The sequence below is a fragment of the Muntiacus reevesi genome, chromosome 8 (genome assembly GCF_963930625.1).
Source record: "Muntiacus reevesi chromosome 8, mMunRee1.1, whole genome shotgun sequence".
Lineage (NCBI taxonomy): Eukaryota > Metazoa > Chordata > Mammalia > Artiodactyla > Cervidae > Muntiacus > Muntiacus reevesi.
The window spans coordinates 73,992,363-74,017,878 of NC_089256.1; the positions used below are offsets into that span (position 1 = coordinate 73,992,363).

The 25,516-nt window shown below is 39.3% G+C and overlaps 1 protein-coding gene across 1 annotated transcript in view; it reads right to left on the bottom strand.

Moving 5' to 3' along the window:
* The window catches only part of PRKCI (protein kinase C iota), a 67,306-nt gene extending 45,157 nt beyond the window's left edge, over window positions 1–22,149 (bottom strand). Inside the window, exons 1-2 of the mRNA XM_065942654.1 lie at window positions 21,839–22,149; window positions 7,722–7,843 (exon numbers count right to left, since the gene is read on the bottom strand). Of these exons, the coding sequence (XP_065798726.1) occupies window positions 7,722–7,843; window positions 21,839–21,939 (223 nt within the window). The 5' untranslated portion in view covers window positions 21,940–22,149. The remainder of the gene's footprint in view (window positions 1–7,721; window positions 7,844–21,838) is intronic.
* Between the last annotated feature and the right edge of the window lie 3,367 nt (window positions 22,150–25,516).

The window sequence follows — 25,516 nt, forward strand, 5'->3', positions numbered from 1 at the left end:
TGGATGAAACTGGAGCCCATTATACAGAGTGAGGTGAGCCAGAAAGATAAAGAACATTACAGTATACTAACACATATATACGGAATTTAGAAAGACGGTAGCGATGGCCCTATACGCAGGGCAGAAGAAGAGACGCAGAAGTACAGAACAGACTTTTGAACTCTGTGGGAGAAGGGGAGGGTGGGTTGTTTCGAAAGAACAGCATGTATATTATCTGTGGTGAAATAGACCACCAGCCCAGGTGGGAGACATGAGTCAAGTACTCAGGCCGGTTGGGCTGGGAGGAGCCAGAGGAATTGGGTGGAGAGGGAGGTGGGATGGGAGACCGGGATGGGGAATTCGTGTAACTCTATGGCTGATTCATGTCAATGTATGACAAAACTCACTGAAAAATAAAAAAAAAAATTAAAAAAATTAAAAAAAAAATAAAATAAAATAAAAAAAAAGCATGCATTATTCTCAATAAAGACTTTAACAAGAAACAGAATACCCAAAAGCTACTGACAGAAGTTTACTAGTTTCTAGTAAAAGAGCAGTGACACTGTTAAATTTAAATCAGGGAATCAGACCCTGAATAAATTAGAATTTATAGAACTAGAAATTTAGAAAATACTTAATATTAGGTTGTAATATTTTTAAAGAACATCCTTGGGAATCCCCTGGCAGTCCAGTGTAAAGACCTGGGCTTTCACTGCCATAGATCCGGGTTCAGTTTCTGGTCAGGGAACCCATCTGCAAGCTGGGCCGTGCCACCAAAAAAACAAAAGAAGGCAATAAAGCACATCCTTAAGGAAAAACAGTCACACATACAAGGAACTAAAAGCCACATTTATTACTTCCTGTCCCACACTCTCACTGCATATGAGAACCAGGATATGACTATTACACAACTACTACTCATTCTAAATGTTTAGTTAGATTAAGCAAACCAGCTTTTCTACATGCACATCAAAACAAATCAGTAAAACTGGCCTTGAACACAAAGAAAAAAAGCAGCTGTCATAAGTCTGTTTAAAGAAATGAAGTAAGCATGTGATCTTTATTTGCTCTGATATAAAATCCCACAATTAAATGTTTAGTTTCTAGAACAATGTCTCTCATAAACCAGAGAAACAAAATTATAGTCCTGTCTTCCACTGATTCTAGAGAAAATTTTTTCTCCATGTAAGAATGCCCCAATGCCTACATGATTAAAAATAAAGGGGAAAAATTACAACTGAAAAATAATTGCAAGGAACTTAAGAATAATTACTACTGGCTCTGTAGACCTAAATTAAGAAAAGACTGGTATCAGAATTAACCAGGGTAACAAGGATCACAGGGGAATCAACAGAACTTAATGAAAAGTTTAAACTTTTATTTGCATGAGGCAAAGGCTACAGTTTTATAGGTTTCCCTGGAAAATCAGGGCACTTAATAACTATTTAGGGAGAAAGAACTATGAGTTATAATATAAAAAGATAAGGCTGTTTCATCAAAGAACTAATTTAATTTACTATGTGACTCCTTTAATTAAAATACACTATTAGGTCAATAAAAAGTAGAATATACTGCAACTCCCAATGCTTAAATCTCTAACAAGTGATATAAAACTAACCCTGGGCTTAGGGAAAGGCTTGCTACCACCCTTTGTACAATTTACAAATATTTTTTCAGCATGCTATAAACAGTGAGAGACTTTAGTTTTGGGGGCTCCAAAATCACTGCAGATGGTGACTGCAGCCATGAAATTAAAAGATGCTTGCTCCTTGGAAGAAAAGCTATGACCAACCTAGATAGCATATTAAAAAGCAGAGACACTACTTTGCCAACAAAGGTCCACCTAGTCAAGGATATGCTTTTTCCAGTGGTCATGTATGGATGTGAGAGTTGGACTATAAAGAAAGCTGAGTGCTGAAGAATTGATGCTTTTGAACTGTGGTGTTGGAGAAGACTCTTGAGAATCCCTTGGACTGCAAGGAGATCCAACCAGTCCATCCTAAAGGAGATCAGTCCTGAATATTCACTGGAAGGACTGATGCTGAAGCTGAACCTCCAATACTTTGGCCACCTGGTACAAAAAGCAGACTCACTGGAAAAGACCCTGATGCTGGGAAAGACTGAGAGCCAGAGAAGAAGGGAGTGACAGAGGATGAGGATGAGATGGTCGGATGGCATCACCGACTCAAAGGACATGAGTCTGAGTAAACTCCGGGAGTTGGCGATGGACAGGAAGGCCTGGCGTGCCTGTAGTCTATGGGGTCGCAGTGTCAGACACAAATAAGTGACTGAACTAAACTGAACTGATTATTGAGTACTGCTCTAGACACTGGAACTCCACAGAAAAGCCAGGATCTCTGCTTTCATGGAGCTTATAGTCTACACAAACAAGATACAAAGTGAATAGGGGTTCAGAAGAAGAATAGGGGTTCTTGAAGAACATGACATCTGAATCAAGACCTGAATGACAAGAAAGAGATAACCATGTGACAATCTTGGAAGAGAACTCTCCAGGCAAAGATGATACAAAGTATAAAGGTACTAAGAATTTAAAATGGGATGGTGCTAAATCAATTTCATTCATCTATTTATATTTTTATTTATTTTTTGAGGCACATCACACAGCATGCTGGATCCTATTTCTCTGACCAGGGATCAAACCTGTGCACCTGCAGTGGAAGCTTGGATTCTTAACCACTGGACTGCCAGGGAAGTCCTAAAACCAATTTCTTTTAAATAAAACACATTATCTAGGGAATTCCTCAGTGGTCTGGTGGTTAGGATTCCCTAAGTTCATTGCTGAGGGCCCTAGTTCAATCCCTGGTTGGGGAATTAAGATCCCACAAGCTGTACAGCTAGGCCAAAATAAATAGATAAAATAAATATACTTCTTTAAAAAAAAACCCACATTATATAGTGACTTCTATATGCACTACAGTTTGAAAATCCCTGAATGCAAAAGCACTACATGGCGAATAAATAAAAAGAAATGATCAAAACAGGATTAAAAATAACACTGACTTGGGTAAGAAACAGTATATTGACGCTAACTATATTTTTCTTTTGTTTTTCCTTTTCTCTTGGCCACGCTGTATGGCTTATGGGATCATAGTTCCCTGACCAGCAATCGAATCCAGGCCATGCAATGAAAGCGCCAAGTCCTAACCACTGGACCCCCAGGGAATTCTCTATGCTAGCTATATTCTATGCACTGTGCTAAATTATATAGTCTCACTTTCAGGCTGAAGACATAATATGAAATATCCACATCATTTATAATTAACAATTTTTAAACAAATCTTTAGATAGAGAAGGTCAAAAAGTAGTTGAATAGATGAGAAAACTCAGTCTTACTCTTAAATAGTACAAAATATAAAATACAAAGCTAGCATTTCACTTATTAGACTTAAAAAAACACTCAGTTCAGTTGCTTGGTTATGTCCAACTCTTTGCAACCCCAGGGACTGCAGCATACCAGGCCTCCCTGTCGATCACCAACTCCCAGAGCTTGCTCAAACTCATGTCCATTGAGTCAGTGATGCCATCCAACCATCTCATCCTCTGTCATCACCTTCTCCTCCCTCCTTCAATCTTTCCCAGCATCAGGGTCTTTTCAAATGAATCATTTCTTCACATCAGGTGGCCAAAGTACTGGAGTTTCAGCTTCAGCATCAGTTCTTCCAATGAATATTCAGGACTGATTTCCTTTAGGGTGGAGTGGTTGGATCTCCTTGCAGTCCAAGGGATTCTCAAGAGTCTTCTCCAACAGTTCAAAAGTATCACTTCTTCGGCACTCAGTTTTCTTAAAAGTCCAACTCTCACATCCATACATGACTACTGGAAAAACCATAGCTTTGACTAGACAGACCTTTGCTGGCACAGCACTATCTCTGTTTTTTAATATGTTATCTAGGTTGGTCATAACTTTTCTTCCAAGGAGCAAGTGTCTTTTAATTTCATGGCTGCAGTCACCATCTGCAGTGATTTTGGAGCCCAAATGTTAAAGACATAATATCTGAGGCTGGTGAAGGCAAGAGTGAAGGGATGTTCTCATTCAATGTAGCTGTGCCATAAACTGGTTTAACTTTCTTAGAGAGCAAACTGTCACTAGCCACCAAAATTTACAATGTGCATACCGCGTGCATTTGCTACTGAGAGAGTCCCATACAACAGAAGAAATTTACATATAAAAACGTTTATTATATAGTAGCCAAAATCTCAAAACAGTCCAGTGTCCATCAATCAGGGAATCTTCCCAACACAGGAATCAAACCGAGGTCTTCTGCACTGCAGGCAGTTTCTTTACCGTCTGAGCCACCAGGGAAGCCTCAATGTCCATCAATCAAAGATTAAATAAATCATGAAATATCTACAATATGGAATATTTCACGGGGTTATAAAAAAGATAATGATACTAATGGATGCATACTGAAATGAAACAATGTCCAATACTCATTATAAAAGTTCACTGGCTTGCATATATTTCTTTTTGTGTGAAATAAGCTGTTTATTAGTGATGTATAGAAATAAGAATATTTACATATGCATAGGATATATCTAGAATGATATACACTAGGCTGTGATTTCCTCCCTTAGGACCAGGACTGGTGAGGGAAGAGAGAGAATAAAGGGCGAACAGAAGATTTTTTTAAATTTCATAATCATCTCTACTACTTTCCCCCCTCAAACAATAAACATGGATTACTTCAGAGAAACTTTAAAAAAATGTCTTAAAAAGTGAGAATGGGCTTCAGTTTATCCATAGCTTGAAGCCAGAAAAATATCTTTTCAGGGCTCTTCATATCAGTGAATACAGAAATAACCAGCCCCAAATATTGAATTAAATATTAAAATGACATTCCTTAAGATCAAATTCCATAGGTATTACAATTAATTGAGAACCATTACACAAAACTAGCATATTCAGGCATCTTTCAACTATACTTCAGTGACATTCCATTATGTAAAATAAAGGCTAATGTGGTTTGCAAAGCCTTCTGGGATCTAGTCCTATGCTTCTCAAACTGTAACATTCATGCAGCTCACCTGTAGATCCTGTTAAAATGTAGATTCTGATTCAGTGATAGGGCTGGAGAGCCCCCTTTTCTATTAAGTACCACAGACTGTACTTCAAGTAGCAAGGATCTAGCCCAAGTTCCTTAGCACTCCCCATCCTTAACTTTGAAAATTAACTGATTTAAAAAATAATTTAGAAACTAGCTTTATCTTAAGCATCTCTCCCTCAGAAGTCATTTTTTTTTAAGTAAATTAACATAAAATCTCAATTTTTAAAAAAGCCCTTTTGGGGCAGCAATAATAGCCCTTATGAATAATCAGCATTTGATCTGAATAGCAATTGAGTAGTATTTTAATTATTTGCTGGCAGGGGGAGCTATATTTTAAAAAGGAGCATTAGTGTAACTAGGCCTCCATGGCTTCTGGTTAACACATTAAAAACAAAAACTCTCCACCACCTCCAAAGTTTCCATCACAACCCACAAAGTTGCCAGATCCACCTCCACGACCTCTTCGTGATCCACAGGTTGCTTTTCTTGTTTAGGAAGGGCCTTTTTCATGTCACAGTTCACCCATTAACAGTGTGGTATTTCTGAACACCAATTTTATCAACTGTATCATGATCGTCAAAAGTTACAAAAGCAGGGATTTCCCTGGTGGTCCCGTGGTTAAGGATTCACCTTGCAATACAGGACACACAGGTTTGATCCCTGGTCAGGGAACTAAGATCCCACATGCCAGGAAGCAGCTAAGCCTGCACACTCCAACTACTGAGCTCACACGCCTCAACTAGAGTCTGTGCACCACAGTGAAAGATCCCCCATGCCGCAACTAAGGCCCAATGCAGTCAAATAAATAAGTAAATACATATTTTTTAAAAGTGACAAAAGCAAATCCTCTTTTCTCCACTCTACCTGTCTTCCATAACTTCTACAGTTTCAATCATGCCATATTTTTCAAAGCAGTCGCTCATATTCTTCTGTATCTTCTTTAATACTACCAACAAAAATTTTCTTTGCTTTTAAAAGGGCATTAGGCTTTACAGAATCCTCCAGAAACAGCTCTCTGGTTTCAACAAACACCCAGCAACTTCATCTGGTTCTCCACTCATTGCCACATCCACCTCTTCAATGCTTAAGTAAGTCGTAAGACTAAAAGTCCTAGAATGTTTTGTTTGGGTGTCTCTCATCACTGCTCAATCTGTCAGTGTGCCCCATTTCTCAAAATGTTCTCATAAACTATCATCTGTAGTTTCAGAGCAGAGTTCTCCGCTGTGCTGGTTCCTCTGGATCACAGACCCCCTCCTTCTGGTGATGGCCAGCTGGGGGTGACCTGGTGGTGGTTTTACCTCTGTTCCCTGGTGGCTCAAATGGTAAAGAATCCACCTGCAATGCAGGAGACCCAGGTTCAATCCCTGGGCCGGGAAGATTCCCTGGAGAAGGGAATGGCAACTCACTCCAGTATTCTTGCCTGGAGAATCCCATGGACAGAGGAGCCTGGCAGGCTACAGTCCATGAGGTCGCAAAGAGTCAGAGATGACTAAGTGTGACTAACGTTTTCACTTTCACTTGGAAACCAGACTTGCTTCTTCCAACTCGAGTTCAATAATGGGACCAAGAGGAGGAGGCATCCTCATTCTTTCAACTTAGTGAATTATTGCCCTTCCCCACACACCATGTTCTTCATACCTTCATGCCTTTTTATATCTTATACTTTCTTTATACTCTATTTCTTTCTGGTTCTCCCCTCACCTACTCCCCTTCAAAAGCTTTTACTCTGTTAGAGGTTTAGTTCAAACTTTGCAGATATTTCAGGTATATGTGAATGCTGTTTCTTTCTTATTCTGAGACTCCTATGCATTCAGGTTTGACTGTCACACTTGTTTTTCCTAAGTCCATCTTCCTGTGGAGTTTGAGGATAAACAGTATCCCTTCTCAGCACGCAGATATAAAATAAATGCTTTCTGTGTACAAGTCACTAAAGAATTAAGTTTCTAGGACTTCCCTGGTGGTCCTGTGGTTAAGACTCAGCTCCCAGTGCAGGGGGCCCAAGTTCAATCCCTGCTCAGGGAACTACATCCCACATGCCACCCCCAAGAGATTGCAAGCAGCAACTAAAGTTGCCACATGCCTCAACTAAGACTCTGCACACCCAAATAACATTAAAAAAAAAAAAATTAAATTTCTGCCGTGACCTTTGAAATAATGGTTGTCACAGTCACTTTTTTATTTAATTAATTAATTAACTAATTAATTTTGGCTGTGCTGAGTCCACGTTACTGTGCCAGCTTTTCTTTAGTTGCAGCAAGTAGGGGCTACGCTCTCTAGTTGTGGAGTGATGGCTTCTCCTTGTGGTGGCTTCTGCTGCCGAGCATGGGCTCTAGGGTGTGTGGGCTTCAGCAACTGCAGCTCATGGGCTAAGAGCACAGGCTCAAACAGTCGGGGTGAACAGGCTTAGCTGCTCGGTGGCATGGGGGGTCTTCCAGGATTAGGGACAGAACCTGTGTCTCCTGCATTGGCACTCGGATTCTTTATCACTGAGCTGCCAGGGAAGCGCCTCTCTGATACTCTTTAAAATGCTTGAGGGAAAATAATAATGGCATCAAATTTCTAACATAACTTTCCCTCCTTATATTAATTAGAATGTTTACTACACTTTAAAAACAAACGACAGAATGGCATCTGAAATCAATCGCTCACACGGGCAGCCCCCTCTTTGCCACTCACCTTCCTCATCTATCCATTTCATGGTGAACAGTTGTTCGTTGTCAAAAGAACACATGTCTCGAACCTCATTACAAAGACCCTCGAAGGATATTGAAGGTTCAAAATGTGTTATCATGATATCCCTGAAAAAGAAAAAGGAGTTTTAAGTTAAAGAGTGACTAATAATGCCTGATGATCTGATGGACTTCAGAGATTCTGTGTGGGCATCAACCCGTGTCACTTCCAGTAAACTATCTCTGTAAAAAATAAAACACCAATACTTAATAATGCTTAAAAACAAACACAGTGGTTTTGTGAGAAACCGTAATTTAATCTCCCCTCCTCATTCAAGAAGCCCACTCTACCTGCTTTAACAAATAGGAGGTCCACTTTTGCTTTAATGGTAGTCATCAGAAGCTCATTCTTTTGTGAGCACTATACTCCACACACAAGTAGCTCTATTATTGGTCAGCTTCTGGATTATACTTAACTGAAATAGCTTACAGTCTCTAATCGCTAATCTCCCCTCCCCTAGAAGTTTATCTTCATCAAAGAGATGGCCCTTCAAAAACTTAATAAGGATCTGTCACATCCTCTTCCTCAGCTTTAACTTCCACAGACTAACCACCCAGATTAGCAACCCAATCCCCAAAACTGGCTTTAAAATATAATTCATATTATAAGGTAGACACCCCCAAAACAAAGGAATAGACATAAATGTGCATTTATTTTCATATTACTATAAGTCATAACACCTAAATAAATCCACCGAGCAGCTATTTACTACAAGACTCAAAAACACAACAAAATGTTTTAGAACAAAAGCCTGGGTTTTCCTCCAAGGAACCATGAGAAGACTTGCTGTGATCTAATCCCCATGGAGTAGCCAGCCACAGTCATCCCTTCCAAGGAAAGTCAAATAGACCCAATGACTAATTCAAAAAATACATAGCGATCTCCATGTGCCAGGCTCTGTCACAAGGGTTTTACAAAATTAATGTCGTTCATGTCTTTCCTTTGCTTTAAACTCTCCAAATGCCTTTCCCAAAAGGAAAGGGAAACCCAAAGTCCCCAACAGGGTCTACAAGGCCCTGTAGGAACTGGCCCTTGCTGCCCCTCTGACCTACCACTGGACAGATAAACCAAAGTTTAGAGTCCACCATCCACCCCAGCTAAGATGTAAGCTTGATGAAAGCAGGAATTTTGTTCATTCTATTCCTAGTGGCCGATACAATGTCTAGCACAGAACGGGTATTTGATAAGTAGTTGCTGAAGAAAGGAAGGAAATGTGTTAGGGACTGTGTGAACTGATTGATATGGGTAGTTGGAACACAGAGTGTGGAGTAAGAAGGTAGGTGTTAAGTCAGTCATCTGCAAAAAAAAGTTAAAACTCCAGTCTTCAGAGGCTCTACAGAAGCTTAGCAGAGAGCCACACATGGAAAGTGCATTGCCTTTTCTTGAAATGATTCTCTTCCTAAGCATATCATGGTTTCATGCCCCTGCCTCTCAGAACTCGCTTGCCTTGGTTTTCGTAACAGTCTGCTTCCCTGTCTCCCTTTCTACCATTCTGAACACTTATTAAGTCTCCTCTGTCTTCAATCATAAGACATTCTTCACACCTTCTCTCATATTCCTTCTATTTCTCTTTCTGAAACCTAAGTCACTTTTAGTGTTTTATCTATTGACTTGATGTAAGTATCTCCTAAATCTGTAATTTCAGTTCTCTTTGTGGTATTTAATACTCTCGATAGGCTGGTTCCAATTTCTAGTCTCAACGTGATCCCACCATTTCCAGCACAAACACTCTATTACAGACATCTGTACTCACAACCCCCATACATAAGACTTTGATGATCCAAGTTTTAATCCTGTCACTTCCTCAGTTTAACGAGAGAGGTGGAAATTTTTCTTCAACACCATCTTTTTTCTTCAACATCAACTTCCATTAAATCTTTTTCAACCTCATAAGCCCAATGGTCTATACTTCTAAACCTGCCCAAGCTGTATCTTATGCTCCATTTTTTGTTATTCAATTAATTATATACACATATCCTTAGCTAAATTATAAACTGAAAGATAAAAAATTCTTGACTCTTTAGTATATTCACATAACTATTTTATATATACAATAGGGACTCAAATATTTCTCAACTGAATGTAGAAGCAGTATTTTCTAGGAGACATCCATCGTCTAAAAAGTGTACTCTCAACAGCAAAGAAGAACTAAAGAGCCACTTGATGAAAGTGAAAGAGGAGAGTGAAAAAGTTGGCTTAAAGCTCAACATTCAGAAAACTAAGATCATGGCATCTGGTCCCATCACTTCATGGCAAATAGATGGGGAAACAGTGGAAAGAGTGACAGACTTTATTTTCTTGGGCTCCAAAATCACTGCAGATAGTGACTGCACCCATGAAATTAAAAGATGCTTGCTCCTTGGAAGAAAAGTTATGACCAACCTAGATAATGTATTAAAAAGCAGAGACATTACTTTGCCAACAAAGGTCCACCTAGTCAAAGCTATGGTTTTTCCAGTAGTCACGAATGGATGTGAGAGTTAGACTATAAAGAAAGCTGAGCACTGAAGAATTGATGCTTTTGAACTGTGGTGTTGGAGAAGACTCTTCAGAGTCCCTTGGACTGCAAGGAGATCCAACCAGTCCATCCTAAAGGAAATCAGTCCTGAATATCGATTGGAAGTATGATGTTGAAGCTGAAAACTCCAATACTTTGGCCACCTGATGCAAAGAACTGACTCATTTGAAAAGACCCTGATGCTGGGAAAGATTGAAGGCAGGAGGAGAAGGGGACGACAGAGGACAAGATGGTTGGATGGCATCACCGACTCAATGGACATGAGTTTGAGTAAACTCTGGGAGTTGGCAATGGACAGGGAGGCCTGGCGGGCTGCAGTCCATGGAATCACAGAGTCGGACACGACTGAGCGACTGAACTGAACTGAACTGACAAGGAAATACCAGTGTTTATGTTTCCTTAGCCTATAAACATATACAGATTCTTTAGTATGTTTCAGGTGTTTGAACAAACAGGTTATATGATTTTCATAATAACTGTCAAACTAATCTTATTTTACAGATTTAAAAAGTAAAGCACAAAGGAATATTTGCCAGAGTTTCACAGTTAGGAAATAGAAAATTAATTCAAATCCACATCTCCTAATAACACTTTTGGATACTGTGATCTGACCATTCCCCTCTCCACCCCACCTTCAGAATTCCCCATTAGCAATAGAGCACCTGTCATACCAGCTGCCGGGAACGCTACCAGCTGCTGCTGCTAAGTCGCTTCAGTCGCGTCCGACTCTGTGAGACCCCATAGATGGCAGCCCACCAGGTTCCTCCGTCCATGGGATTTTCCAGGCAAGGGTACTGGAGTAGGGTGCGATTGCCTTCTCCGATGCTACCAGCAGACATCCCCAATCTTCAACCTGTTTCAGAGATTCGACTCCTCATCTATAGTCAAAGCCCCTTCCTGGCCAGCCCACAACCAATGGCCAAATCAGTATAAAGGTCCTACATCTGACTTGCAAAAGCTATGAAGTGCCAATTCATCTTTAGAACTCCCCGGAGGGTGAGCTAAGGTTTCTGTTCAGACTTCACAGCATCTTGATACTTTCCTACCTAAGCTTTCTTCCTTCCCTCCCTTTATCTTTCATAGCTATCAACCCCAAAAGTAATCCTAAAAAAAACCACCTGAATGCTCATCTGTGACACTACCTCCCACAACAGCATCCACCCAAGGCATAGCTACCATTAGATGTTATTTTGTGACAAAGCATAATGGGTACAATAAGTCAATCTCACTTCTAAGAGACTGGCTAATAGAAACTATAATCCTTGTTTCAGAGATTTAATGAGTCTAATTTAGTACATGGGCTTCCCAGGTAGCTCAGATGGTAAAGAAGCCACCTGCAATGCAGGAGACCTGAGTTTGATCCCTGGGTTGGGAAGATCCCCTGGAGGAGGGAATGGCAACCCACTCCAGTATTCTTGCAGGGAAAATCCCCATGGACAGAGGAGCCTATACAATTTAGTATGTGAAACTAATTTTTTTTTTTTTTCAGAGAAAATACATTGCCAGCACATAAAAATTATACATATTTCCCCAACTAAATGTAAAATCCATGACAGCAAGCATTTTGTTTTGCTCATCGCTGTATCACCAATATCTAAAACAACATCTGGCCAAGAATGGATGCTCAATTAATACATGTTGAGTGAACGGAGGTGTCATTTGTTGGACTCTTAAAAAAGCACGAGAAAATGTAAAATAAAAAGCATTCCACAAAGGAGGGATGACATATTCGAGGTAGCCATAGTATAATGGTTAAGACATGAGAGCTAAAGCCAGTATGTTTGGGTTTGAATCCAGGCTCTATCACTTATCAGCTGTATATGGTCTTAAGTGAATTATTTGACTTCTCTATTGGCTCAATTTCCTTACCTATAAAATGAGAATAATATTATCTCCTATGGTATTTTAAGGATTTAATGTGTCAAGTGAATTCACACTTGTAATACTTAGAATAGTACCTAGCATATTGTTTGTTGTTTAGTCGCTAAGCTGTGTCTGGCTCTTTTGTGATCCCATGGACTGCAGCCTACAAGTCCTGGGATTTCCCAGGGAAAAATACTGGACTGGTTGCCATTTCCTTCTCCAAGGGCTCCTCCCAACCCAGGGATTGAATCTGCGTCTCCTGCACTGGCAGGCGGATTCTTTACCACTGACACACCAGGAAAGACCAACCTAGCATATAGCATACCATTAATGTGTTCAACAGCTTTTAAAACTTTATGTATTCACATAACACTTTAAATAAAAGTGGAACCTTATTAGATGAAAACAATCCAGCTTTCTAAAGACAACACACAGATTGTTTAACATGGTGGAGGGCACAAACATCTATATCCTTTCTGAGTGAAAGAGTTAAGTTTCTTGGTCGTGTCCAACTGTTTGTGAACCCATGGACTGTGGCCCACCAGGCTTCTCTCTTCATGGAATTCTCTAGGCAACAACATAGGAGTGGTTTGCCATTCCCTTCTCTAGGGGATCTTCCTGACCCAGGGACTGAACCCAGGTCTTCCGCAGTGTAGGCAGATTATTTACTGTCTGAGCTACCAGGGAAGCCCCTTTCATTCTAAGGGCCCACTGAAATGACAGAAAATTGAAAATGACAAGTTTATCAAAGTCTTAGAAAACAAAAAACAAAAAAAAAAAAACAAAAAAAAAAACAAAAAAAAAAGAAAACAAAAAACAGCATCAACAGCAGACCAAAAAGTATGAAAAAATCCTAGATGATTGAAAACAGATGAGACAAAATTGATGGAGAAAACATACCAGCCCCCAAAATTAAAGTTAACTGGAACCCTTTAAACAGAGAAGTTTTACTGACACAAAATTACTTTTCCTTCTCTAAACATCTAACCACACTTCTTGGTTTTTCAAGTGCATCACACTTACATAAGCATTCATTATAAGCGCTTTTTAAAAACTGCTTTAAAAAATATGAGTTAAAGAACAGAAAAATGTTATAAACCTTTACAATGTAAAAATTAACAAGAAAAATCAAGACACGAGAAAGCAAAAGGAAGTATAAATTCAAAAACATGTCTTTCCTAATAGAAAGTCAACACTCTTATCTAAAACTAATAATTAAATATAAAAGCAGAGAAAAAGAAAAAAAAAACTGAATTTAAAAATAGTCAAAGGATTTGAACAGACACTTCTCCAAAAAGTATATAGAAATGGCTAACAAGCGTAAGGAAAAATGTTTATCATCATTAATTATCAGAAAAATGCAAATCAAAACCATAAGGATAGGGCAGAAATTAACACAACAAACTACACTGTAAATCAACCACATACCATTAGGAAAAAACACAATAAAATGTCACCTCACATCCATCAGGATGGCTACTATCAAAAACCTAGAATAACAAGTGTAATCAAAGATGTGGAGAAACTGCTGCCCTGTCTGCTATTGGTGGGAACGTAAAATGGTGCAGCAGCTATAGAAACCAATATGGATGTTCCTCAAAAAATTTAAAAAAGTATTTCCATATGATCCAGCAATTCCACTTCTGGCTACATATATCCAAAAGAACTGAAAGCAGGGAATCCAATAGATATTAGTACATCCACATTCATAGCAGCATTATTCACAATGGCCAAAAGGTGGAGGCAACCCAAGTGTTCACTGACAGATGAATACATAAACTAAATGTGATATACAAACACAAAGAAGTATTATTCAGCCTTAAGAAGAAAGTAAATTCTCATACATGCTACAATATGAATGAATTTTGAAGGTGAAATAAGCCAGTCGCCAAAAGACAAATACTGCATGACTCCATGTATATAAAGTATCTAGAGGAGTCAAATTCATAGAAACAGAAAATAGAAAAGTAGTTGCCAGGAGTTGGGGGTTGGAGGAGGATGGAAGAGTTGTTAATATGTAATTTCAGTTTTGCAAAATGAAAAAGTTCTGGAGACTGGTCACATAACGATGTGAGTATAGTTAACACTACTCAACTGTACACTTAAAAATGGTTAAGATAGTTAAGATACTATAATTATAAATAAAAGAAAAAGCAGAAGGAGGCATATTATTTAAGTTTTAAATGTAACCACAAGAAAAACTAAAAATTGTGAGGAGAGGAGGCAATGAAGAAGTGCTAAATTCCTTATCTTACATACTGATCAACAGACATAATAAAAAGAAAGAAAAATTTTAATAGTAGTTAAATCTTGGTGGTAGAACTGGGGATTAAGAGGAGACACGAGATAGAAAGAAGAGGTACTTTGTAAATATTGAAACCCTTCTGAATGGCATAGATTATTATTAATTTTTCTACCATGTAAAGGTATGATTTTATGACGTTACTTTATAATAAAATAAATAAAATATAAAACAAATTTTAAATTACTGTTATACATAAATAAAATTATTGTTCTAATTATTTTTAAAATTTGTATTTAAAAAGAAAATTAAAGCAGAAAATAGTTCCTTCCTCTAGTGACATTAAAAGGCAACTTGCCTACCTTAAAGCAATCTTTCTTTCAAATTATCCCCCAGGTTACTAGTATGAGGGGGTGAGGATTGGGAGAATATATTCTAGAACTAAATCAGAAGAGAAGAAAAGGCTTCCGCTGAACTTCTCTGGCAAAGAACAAGTGTGACGTTATCTCTTTGAAAGCAAGGAGAAGAAATTAGTATGATCAGATGTCTTCAAAATATGAGTTTCTTATTAAGGTTCACTCATAGTTAAAATTAACACTATGGAAGCATATTTGTAAATAGAGATTTTTCAGAAACTTTATTTTTCAAGAGCTGTAAAATATTGGCCAGAATGTGCAAATATTTTTAAAACATGTTTCAAAAATCCTTTAGAAATCATAAGTAGATACATCCTAAAGAGACTCAGTGAAGCAGTCAGGCTTTATCAACTGCCACTCCTTAAGTTCCAGGAACTAAAACCTTTAAGGGACTTTTTTTATAAATACCCTTCTAAGTAATTGGGTAAGCACCATGTTCATATATCCCACAATCACCAGACCTTATTTTAGTACCAAAACTAAAATAAACTGCAAAATAAAGATATTACTTCTAAAGTACAGAACAAATTATCCATGGAAGACTTTTTTTCCTGGTTTTAACTTCAGTGTTGGCATAAAATAGCTTACCACTGGTCTTCAACAATACAGTCTGCTTTACCACAAAGATGCCCAAAATGGTAAATTCAGATATAGTTTTAGCTGAATTTAAAAAAGAAAAAAAAAAAACATTTTTAACTGTGCTTCACCAGTCAAACAGTTTTAAGCATTCATTATGTTCCTATGTTCTAAAACAAAGAATCTAAAGCTTTTCCTTAGGACCAACTGCTTTAAAAAAAAAAAATCTGAAAAAAGAACCATATTCAATCCTTTTGCTATTTCAACATAAGCTTTTTTCCTAAATTAAATATAGCAGAATCAGAAAAAAATTTTTACTTGTGTTCACCAATATAACAGATTTAGGCATGATTATCCATGGATGTAATACCACTGGGTGAAAGGTGGTGAGGAAATATTTGTATAATCTCAAAGTATCATCCCTCAAATTAATCGTTAATATAAAAAGTCATAAGGTAACATCTATATTTTAACAGTCAAGGAGATAAAAAACTGACTCAAAAAGAACTATGAAATATGAATTTGACAATAAGGAAAAAGTAATCTCAAAAAGGCCCATCAATATATTAACAGGGCAAAAGGAAACTTCTCTGAAGGGTAAGACTCGACTTTATACTGTGGTTTACTAAGCCTCAGTATTATCATCCATAAAATAGAAATGAAAAAAATAAATAAATAAATAAAATAAAATAGAAATGATATCTACCTCTCAATATTGTTTAAAAAAAAAAGTTAGCGATTTTTGCCAATGGTATTTGCAAGAATTTAAAAGACTGATAAGATGTAATGGAATCATAAGGAAAAATGTTTTATCTGTACACTGTTATTGGGAATGTCAATTGATACATTTTTGGAGGACAATATCAAGTTTTAAAATAGGCATATCTTCGACCATGCAAGAATATATATTAAATATAAGGATATTCCTTCAACATGACTTGACAGAGCAATTTAATGAAAATTCATCAACCAGAAAAAAAGATTATATAAATTATGGTATAACAATAGTATGCAACACTATGTGCCAATTACACAGAAAGAGGCAGATTGCTCTATCTATATGTATCTCTACCTGTTTATCTGTCTATCCTGACATGGAAAAATGATCATGAATGAAAAAAACTCAAGTTAAAGAAACACATGTAAACATACGAACACATTTATAGGAAAAACAAACGTGTGTGTATATGTATATATATAATATATTGATATGATGTAGAATATCCCCAACTGTTAACAATGCCCCGCCTAGGAAGTATGGGTGAGAGATTATGGGGGAACTTTCTACTTTCTACTTCCCTGGTGGCTCAGACGGTAAAGTGTCTGCTGCCTGCAAGGCAGGAGACCAGGGTTCAATCCCTGGGTCGGGAAGATCCCCCGGAAAAGGGAATGGCAGCCCACTCCAGTACTCTCTCCTGGAAAATCCCATGGACATAGGAGCCTGACGGGCTACAATCCATGGGGTCGCAAAGAGTCGGACACGACTGAGCAACTTCACTTTCTTTCTACTTTATATATTTCTGTATTTTAAAAATTAACTTTGGTGCCTTGTTTTTATGATCTGTATTTGGCTGGTGGTGGCATTTTTGTTCCTATCATTGTTCTCAGCCATGTTCTTACATAGGTTAGCTGTCCATCAAGAACAGTGCTGGGGACACGGAAACAGCTGTTCAGTTGCTTCTGGACATTTTCACCTGGATGCCCCCAAAGCAAATTTTGATTACTTGTTCCAGGGGATTAATTACCTTCCCTAATAAATCTCTTCTTTCCCTATTCCCTAGTCTCTCCAAATGAGAAATCCAAGTTAGACTCAGACCCTCTCTCTTCTCCACAAGCTATCACTCTCTAATTCATAATGATTCTACCCCCTGAAATCACCCCTGAATCCACATCTTCTTTTCCATCTCAGAATCTCTCACCTGAACTCCTTCCAAAGCCTCCAGATAAAGTCTCATCCATTGCTCATTCATCTACAATACTGGTTCCAAGAGTGATCTTTCTAAAATAAAAATCTAAATCGTACATCCCTTACTTAAAATCTTCACCAATGAGAAAGAGTCTGGAGTCCAAAGTATGATATTTGAGTCTTCCTCATCCAGTGCCTGTAACCTTCTTACTAGCTCACTTCTTATCAGTGCCCACTATACACTTTATGTCCTAATGAGGAATGACTATGGGACTAACAACTAAACCCATCTTAACTCCCCAAGCATATCATGCAGCTGTGCAATGCCTGGAATGACCTCCCACCCAACACTGTAGTCCACCAGACAAACAAACTTATCCTTTAATAGCCTCAAACACAGCGTCCTCTAGGAGGGCTTCCCTCAACCCAAACTCCTCCCCAAGAGCCATCCGTACACATAAACACACACACACACACACCCCACTTTATGAACTTTATAAAGTCTTTCCTCCTAAAAGTCTCTTGGTTCCTCAAGGGCAGAGCCTTATACCTATCTCGACATCCTCTGTGACCACCCTGGTACCATGTACCTGGCTTAGAGTGCTTGTTCAACAGTATTTATTAAACTGAGTTGAAACATACTTTGGTAAAATGTGAAATCCTAAACCAGATTGGGTTTTCTAAAATCACTGTTTTAATTAGGCTCATTTGAACCATGAAAGAAACAAACACTGGAGTAATCTTAGAAAGAGGTCGAGGAGCTATATGAGAAAGCTATCAAGAAACATTGCTTTTTTCTCTCGTTTCCTCACTCCTTCAGTTTGCACATGGTGATCCTGGCCTCACCAGCCTCCCTGGTAACTCTTCAGCTTCAGTCCTCGCTGCTGACAAGCAGTTTATCTCCACATCATCCAATCCAATTTTCTGAGAGGGTTGTTTTGGGTTTGGCAACAGGCCACCATGTCCTTTCTCTCTCTCTGGTGAAGCGATGGATCTGCTGAATCTGCTTAGGTGCTGGGCCAGACAGTCTAGGATCAATAACCGACCTTCCCCTAACTTTCAACTCAAGATATCATTCTTCTTTCCTTAGAACCCATACTGGAAGTATATCTCTAAAATTGTTTTGTAATACTTTTAAAAACACATCGTGCCAAGACTTGTCCACAGTGAGAAAATCCTGCATACTTCGTCACTGAACCAGCTATACTTTCCAAATATGTAAGGAGCTCATCCCATTTTGTTTGTAGCTGTGTAATGAAAGGATCCTCTGGATTCATAACTGCTCAACAGCGGTGGTTTACAAAGCTTTTTGCAAAATTTCTCTTATGTTTATTATGGAAGGAAATGAGTAGTCCAGATATTTCCTTGTTAAATTCTACCCCGTAATATCCAGTAACTTTATATAAGGATAGCACACACAATGGCACTCAACCACTAACCCACAAAACCTGTTTCTCCTCCTCCAAACTAACACCAGTAGGTAATGATTGAAGAAAGGCAGGCTACTCAGTGACAAGCTCATGTCGTAAGTAAAGAGGAGTACAGGCCAGGGGACAGGCACTCTTAGGTGGTATCCAATAAACTCATATTCTCAGGGCTATTAATCTTCTGCTTAAAACTAGAAAAGGGCTAATTAAATATCTTTTATATCTAGGGAGACAGCACAGTTGCACAAAGAACAAATTTAACAACATTAGAACACTCAACATTGTTGAAAGAGGCAGCAGTTCATTCACTAAAAAATTCTGGCTATTCCAAGATTTCAACGTTCACTGGAAAGAAATATTGTTAGAAGGGAATAAGGGAAAAACTCTCCCATAACAGCCGTTCTGATGATGTGAAAGAAAAGAAAACTTTTTCAAATGCAGATTGTCCTCACATTTCTTGATAGTAAGGGAAGAATTTTCTATTTAAAAATCAGGCAGGTGTTCTAGACAGCCAACCTGTTTATTAACTATCCTCATTGGTGACTCATTTTAGTTTCATCTGTAGTAATGAGCAGCTGACTACACAATATCATAACCATCAGCTTGGGCTATTGTTAATAAACATATAATCTTAACAGATCTAATTTCAGAGGTCAGAAATTGGAACAATTTGGAACACTGATGTTGTCTTCAAATGAGGCTTGAAATGAAGGCACTATTAGAAAGCTTTCATTGAATAAAGGCACTAAGTGGCAAGAGGTTGATTCACTACTAATCAAAATTCATAGGTTTTTAAAAATAAGCAAAAAAAAAAAATTAAACTGAATGTCTTGAAGACATTTTAGTCAAGCATTAATAGGGTTATAAGTCCTTATCCTCCCTTTTTAAAAAATAATTGGAGCAGTACCTACATTCTAAAGTATAGCAGACTTAGATTTCTTTGCAAAGGAGAAGCTTACAACATTTTTAATTTATACACTTGTGAGGCCTATTTGGGTCTGTATTGTATCAGTGGTAAAACATCAGACTGTCAAGGCAGGAGTCACTGGTTCGATCCCTGGGTAGGAACGATCCCCTGGAGAGGGAAATGGCAACCAGTATTCTTGCCTGGAAAAGTCCATGGACAGAAGAGTCTGGTGCACTACTATCCACGAGGTCGCAGAGAGTCCAACATAACTGAGCAATTAAGCACGAGGCCTATTTGCAATTGCCAAACTAAGAAAAACAGGAGAAAAAAGGAAGCAGCACTATTTTCATGTTTCATAGTTGGAATCATTGAAAACTACCTAAATTTGGTAAGTCAAGAGTCAGAAAAGTAAACTGGTGAACTAAAAATAACAGTTTAACAATAAAAAATTGAAAGGCATAGGGGAGCAAGGAAGCAAAGTATAGGATGCACCCAGTTTCTCATCTTTCAGAGGAAGGAATCACTAGATACCATCTAAAGTTGATAAATCACAAAACAGAAGTATGAAATTTTAAAGTAAGAAATAAAGACAATCTCCAGAAGAACAAGAAATGAACTATCAATAGTAGTTAACTCTTGAGGTTGGGAGGACTGGATGGGGAACACTTTTCATTTTATATTTTTGAACAATTTGCCCGTTCCTACTCTGTGTGTAAATCCAACTTTTTAAAACGGTCAATAATCAGACACTATAAAAAAAGAAAATGTGCTATATTTTATTCTCTGTACATAACAACTCATAGGCTGTCAACTTTATAAAAGAGAGCAGATTCTAAAGTGAAATATCTCATCTGTCAAATTAAAGATAAGGTAAAGGAAACAAAGCATTTTTTTTCCCAGTGCAAAGTACAGAGCTATTGTTTTCAAATAAAGACTTCCTTGATCAATTTAAGCAAAACCACTGTTACTGTCCAAAATAACTCCTTTAACTACTCCTGAATACAGTCAAGCTAATAAACAGAGAGTCCGAGGCTTCACTGCAGCAAATAAAATAATAAATCCTTTTATTAAATCAATAAGACACATAGGAGCTTATATTTTCTTTGAAATCAAAACAAGGGAGGCATTTTGAAAGTTTGCTATCTTCACTGATCCTCTCAGGAATGTAAAAGTATGCACTGCAGTTTCAAACCTCCTAGTGCTTGAGTTTTTTTTAAAAGCAATTTACTTCTGCTTGAACAAGCAGTAAGACAGGCCACAGAGGTTGGGTTTTCTGTTAGCCCTCAGTTGCAAACCTTTATGCTCACACTTTCTAATGTTCCCAAATGTAATTATCTCAAAAAAAATTCACACCGCAACTGAATTCAAGGGAAGAGGGACACTTCAGATAACTGATTACGGATAATGGTTTAATACTGTGATTTTAGGACTAGGTTATTTTTGGTAACCACAGTAGTTGTAACTTAGGTGATAATACGAGTAAAGATCACAGATTTTAAAAACTGCCTACGCGCACCCTCTTCTCTTCTTGCAGTATCTCACCCTATCGGACAAGACTTAAAGCAACCCTGACAAAGAAGAGTTCACGAATTTTAATTTACACATATACAACCTAACCCAGGCGAGATCTAAGTACCTAATGCATATCCCTGAAGACACATCAACTTTATTCAAATATAACCTCTACCTCTAACATACTGGCAGCCTGATCATATTCCTGATACATGTCGGGAACTCTTCTATACCATCAAGACAAATCTGACTTAGAAAACCAGAGGCTATAGGCCTGCTGGTAATCAAAAGGGTCAGCAAACGGAAGCAATCCTGTCTTTTAAATCTAATAGTAAGCTTAGTTAACTAAGGCATCGCTCAGAATCAACTCTCAACCCCCAATACTATCGAGACTTAAAAAGACGTAAAGCTCTTTGTAAATCTTAGTAGGCAAGTCTCCCAAACCCACCAGGGGGACCTACTTACTCCAAAGCTCCTCCCCTGGACCCTACTCAGGATTCTCAGCCCTGCGGTTCCAGGGCGCCCTGCACCATCCCTGGATGGGGGTGCTCGATGTTCCTCCCCCGACCACTCGGTCATTCATCCCGAGTCCCCCCGACTAGTCCGCCCAAACCATTCCTCCCACATCTCCAGCCCCACATTCGCCCCTCCTCCAGGCCAAGCCGAGCTGGTCTTTCCCCACCGCAGGACACTCACCCGCGGTAGTAGGCTTTCACCCGGACCTGGTGAGAATGGTCCCCAATGCCGCCGCCTGCGGTCGGGTGAGACATGGTACTGCTGTCTCTCTGGGTCGGCATCTCCTTACTCCCCCGCCTCGCCGGAGGCCGAGGGTGCGGGGGGCGCGCCGGGCGCCGCAGGGGACTCCGCAGCTGGAGCCTCTCGCGGAGCCGTGGCTGCCCTTTCGCCTACCTGTCGTCCCCGCCCGCGGCGCGGACCCAAGGGTCGCCTCGCCTGGGCAGCCGGAACCGCACGGCTCCTCCCACCGCCGGCGGCCGACTCTGCCTCTACAGCCGCCAGGGCCCTGCACGCCTCCCGCCTCCGCCCCTCCCACCTCGCTCGCTCTAAAGGCCCACATTCCGGGGGAGGGCGGGTGCAACCATCGATCCAAATCAAGGAGCCTCAGTGTCCGGCTGAACCATTCTTACGGCAGCAAGGCAAAGGGGAGGGAGGATGGGGGGTGGTGGTGCTGAACATCATATCAGATTCCCCGGCAGGGGGCCTTTTGTGGGAGCTGTAACTGAGAGAACTTGAAGGTTCAAGTTACTATACTTCTGTAAAAAGCCCTCCCTACGAACATGGTTGGAGACAAGTGCTGCGGCGTCTCACCCCAGTTTCCTAACTTGGTCGCGTCCGCGGTCAGCCGACTGGGGACTCGGAGAAGATTTGGAGTGCGGGTTTCTGGGATTTGGAGTCCCCGTGGAATTCTGGGACTTGAGGTTCCTTACAAGTAGAGAGCCCCGCCTTCTCGCTGTCTGGCTCCCGCTCGTGCCCCAGGAGACTTTGGCGTGCAAATCCTGAATCCACCTTGGGCATCCGAGGACATTGGAAATGATTGGGATTCGTCACAATCTAGACTTTCTTCTCTGCTGAATTCTCCTTCCAATTGCATAAATCATCTCAATTATACAGTACTTTTGGGGGAAAGAATTTGATTAAGGGCTCAGTATATCGTCTTTTATGGAAAGAATGTAGTATAATATATGTAACAAATGTAATAATAAATGTAATGAAGAAACTCAGTAAGAAGGTATGATGGAAGACTTGACTTTTCTTCCTTCTGCTGCCCCCATATCTTGGCCCTTGTATATTGCCCTTGCATGGAACAGGTGCACAATGAATATTTAGACAATCAGTCAAGCCATCCCACTAGCCATGCATAATCATTTATTTATTTATGGCTGCACTGGGTCTTTGTTGCTGCATGGGGGCTTTCTCTACTTGCAGCAAGTAGGGGCTACTCCTCGCTGAGGTGTGATGGCTTTTCACTGCTGTGACTTCTCTTGCTGCAGAGCAGTGGCTCTGGGTGCAGAGGAGTGGCTCTGGCTCTTAATTGCTCCCTCTGTATGTGGGATCTTCCTGGACCAGGGATTAAACCGTGTGCTCTGCATTGGTAGGCAGATTCTTAACCACTAGACCAACCACCAGGGAAGCCTACATCAGCATTTTTTAACATCATTAAAACATTGTTAACATCGACTGTTGTTCATAGTAGCTTTGACAACTTACATTCCCATCCTAATACCATTTTTATTATTCTTTGCTAGTGTATAGAAATACAATCGATTTGGTATATATCTGAATCCTGGATTGGATTGCTGCATTCATTCATTAGTTCTAATAGTATTTTGATGACTTCCTTAGAATTTCCTTTGTACAAGATTATGCCATTTTAGAATACAAATAGACTTACGTCTTCCTTTCCAATCTGTATATCTTTTATTTTTCTTGTCTGATTGCATTAGCTAGAAGGTATTGTATTATGTTGAATAAAGAGAAGTATGTGAACATTCTTGCCTTATTCTCAGTCTTCTGTGGATAGTTTTCAGTCTTTCACCGTTAGATGTGATTATTGCTCTGGATTTTTTTGTAGATGCCCTGTATCAGGTTAAGGAATTTCCACTCTATTCTTAGTTTTTTGCCTATTTTTATTATGAAGGTGTTGGGTTTTATTTAGTGCTTATTCTGTGTCTATTGAGATTACCATGTAGTTTTGTGCTTTATTCTATTGATGTGACATGTTACACTAATTTTTGGATGTAAGTCAATCTTACATTCCTGGGAAAAATCCCTCTTGGCTATGACATATCCTTTTTATATTGTATGTTGCTAGATTCAGTTTTCTAATATTTTGTTGAAGAATTTTGAATCTACTCATAAGCATGGTTTCCTTCAGGGTTTTTTTTTTAATTTTTTTTCTGGCTGTGCTGGGTGTTTATTACTGTATGCAGGCTTTCTCTAGTTGCAGCATATGGGCTTCACATTGCAGTGGCTTCTCTTGTTGCGAAGCACAGGCTCTAAGTGCATGGTCTTCAGTAGTTGTGGTGCCTGAGCTCAGTAGTCAAGTAGGCTCGTGGGCTCTAGAGTGTAGACTCACTAGTTGTGGTGCATGGGCTTAGTTGTCCTGAGACATGTGGGATCGTCCCAGACCAGGGATCAAACCTGTGTCCTCTGCCTTGGCAGGTGGATTCTTTACAACTGAGCCACCAGGGAAGACCCCTTTTAGTTTTTAAAATGTATTTATAACTGCTGCTTTGAAATCCTTGTCTGCTATGTCTTATATACATGTCCTTTCAAAGACAGTTTCGGTGTGTATGGGTCCCATTGCCTGTTTCTTGTATGTCGCATGTTCTTTTTGTTGCTGTTGCAAACCATACCTTTCCACTGTGGCAACTCTGAAGACTGATCCAAACTCCTTGGCTGGCTGTGATGGTTTGCTTGTTTATTTTTTGGTTGACCAGACTAGGTCACTAGAGTCTGTTTCCTCCACAGTGGGCAGCCTCTAGTGTCTCTCCTCAGAGGGTGTAGCTTTGGCATGCACACTGTCACCCCCACTCCTGGTCCTTCCCCTGGACGATGACAGTGATTTCGGTCTGATTCTCTTTGACCGTCTCTTCTCCTCAACTCCTTATCAAGCTTTTGGCTGGGGTTTATCTCACAGATGTTAGCCTCCACTAATTGGCAACTGATTGCTCCTGTGTTTTTGACAATGCCTTGGGGCATAAAATTGTTTCACAGTCTGATCCAATGGTTGTTTTTTTATTTATAATTCTACCAGTTAGGGTTGTTTCATTGGAGAGAATATAAGAGAGCTAGCTACTCATGGATCCATTCTGGAAGTGCTCTGACATTAACTTTTAAAGTCAATTTGATGCAATTAAAATTAGATAAAGCACACACAGTTAAACATATAGGATGATCAGGGTGTAGAGATTATGTCATTTTTAGTAACAGAATATGAGACACTATCTCTTTAGTTTAAAGAAAATGGGACTCTGTAAAAGGGTTTAAAAGGAATCTAGTATCACATTAATCATATCTTTAGGGAAATTTGGCTTCCTTTATACAGATTGAGCTAGTAAGAAAATGTCTAATCAGAATAGGTAGACCTTTATATTCAACCTTTTTTAAATTGAAGGATAATTGTTTTACAGCACTGTGTTGGCCTCTGCCATATAGCAACATTAATCAAACACAGATATACATATGCCCCCTCCCTCCTGAACCCCCTCCCACCTCCCACCCCATCCCACCCTCTAGGCTGTCACAGAGCACTGGGTTCAGCTCCCTGCATCACAGCAAGTTCCCACTTGACATCTATTTTAAATATGGTAATGTATATGTTTCCATATCACATTATTCTCTATCCTATTTGAT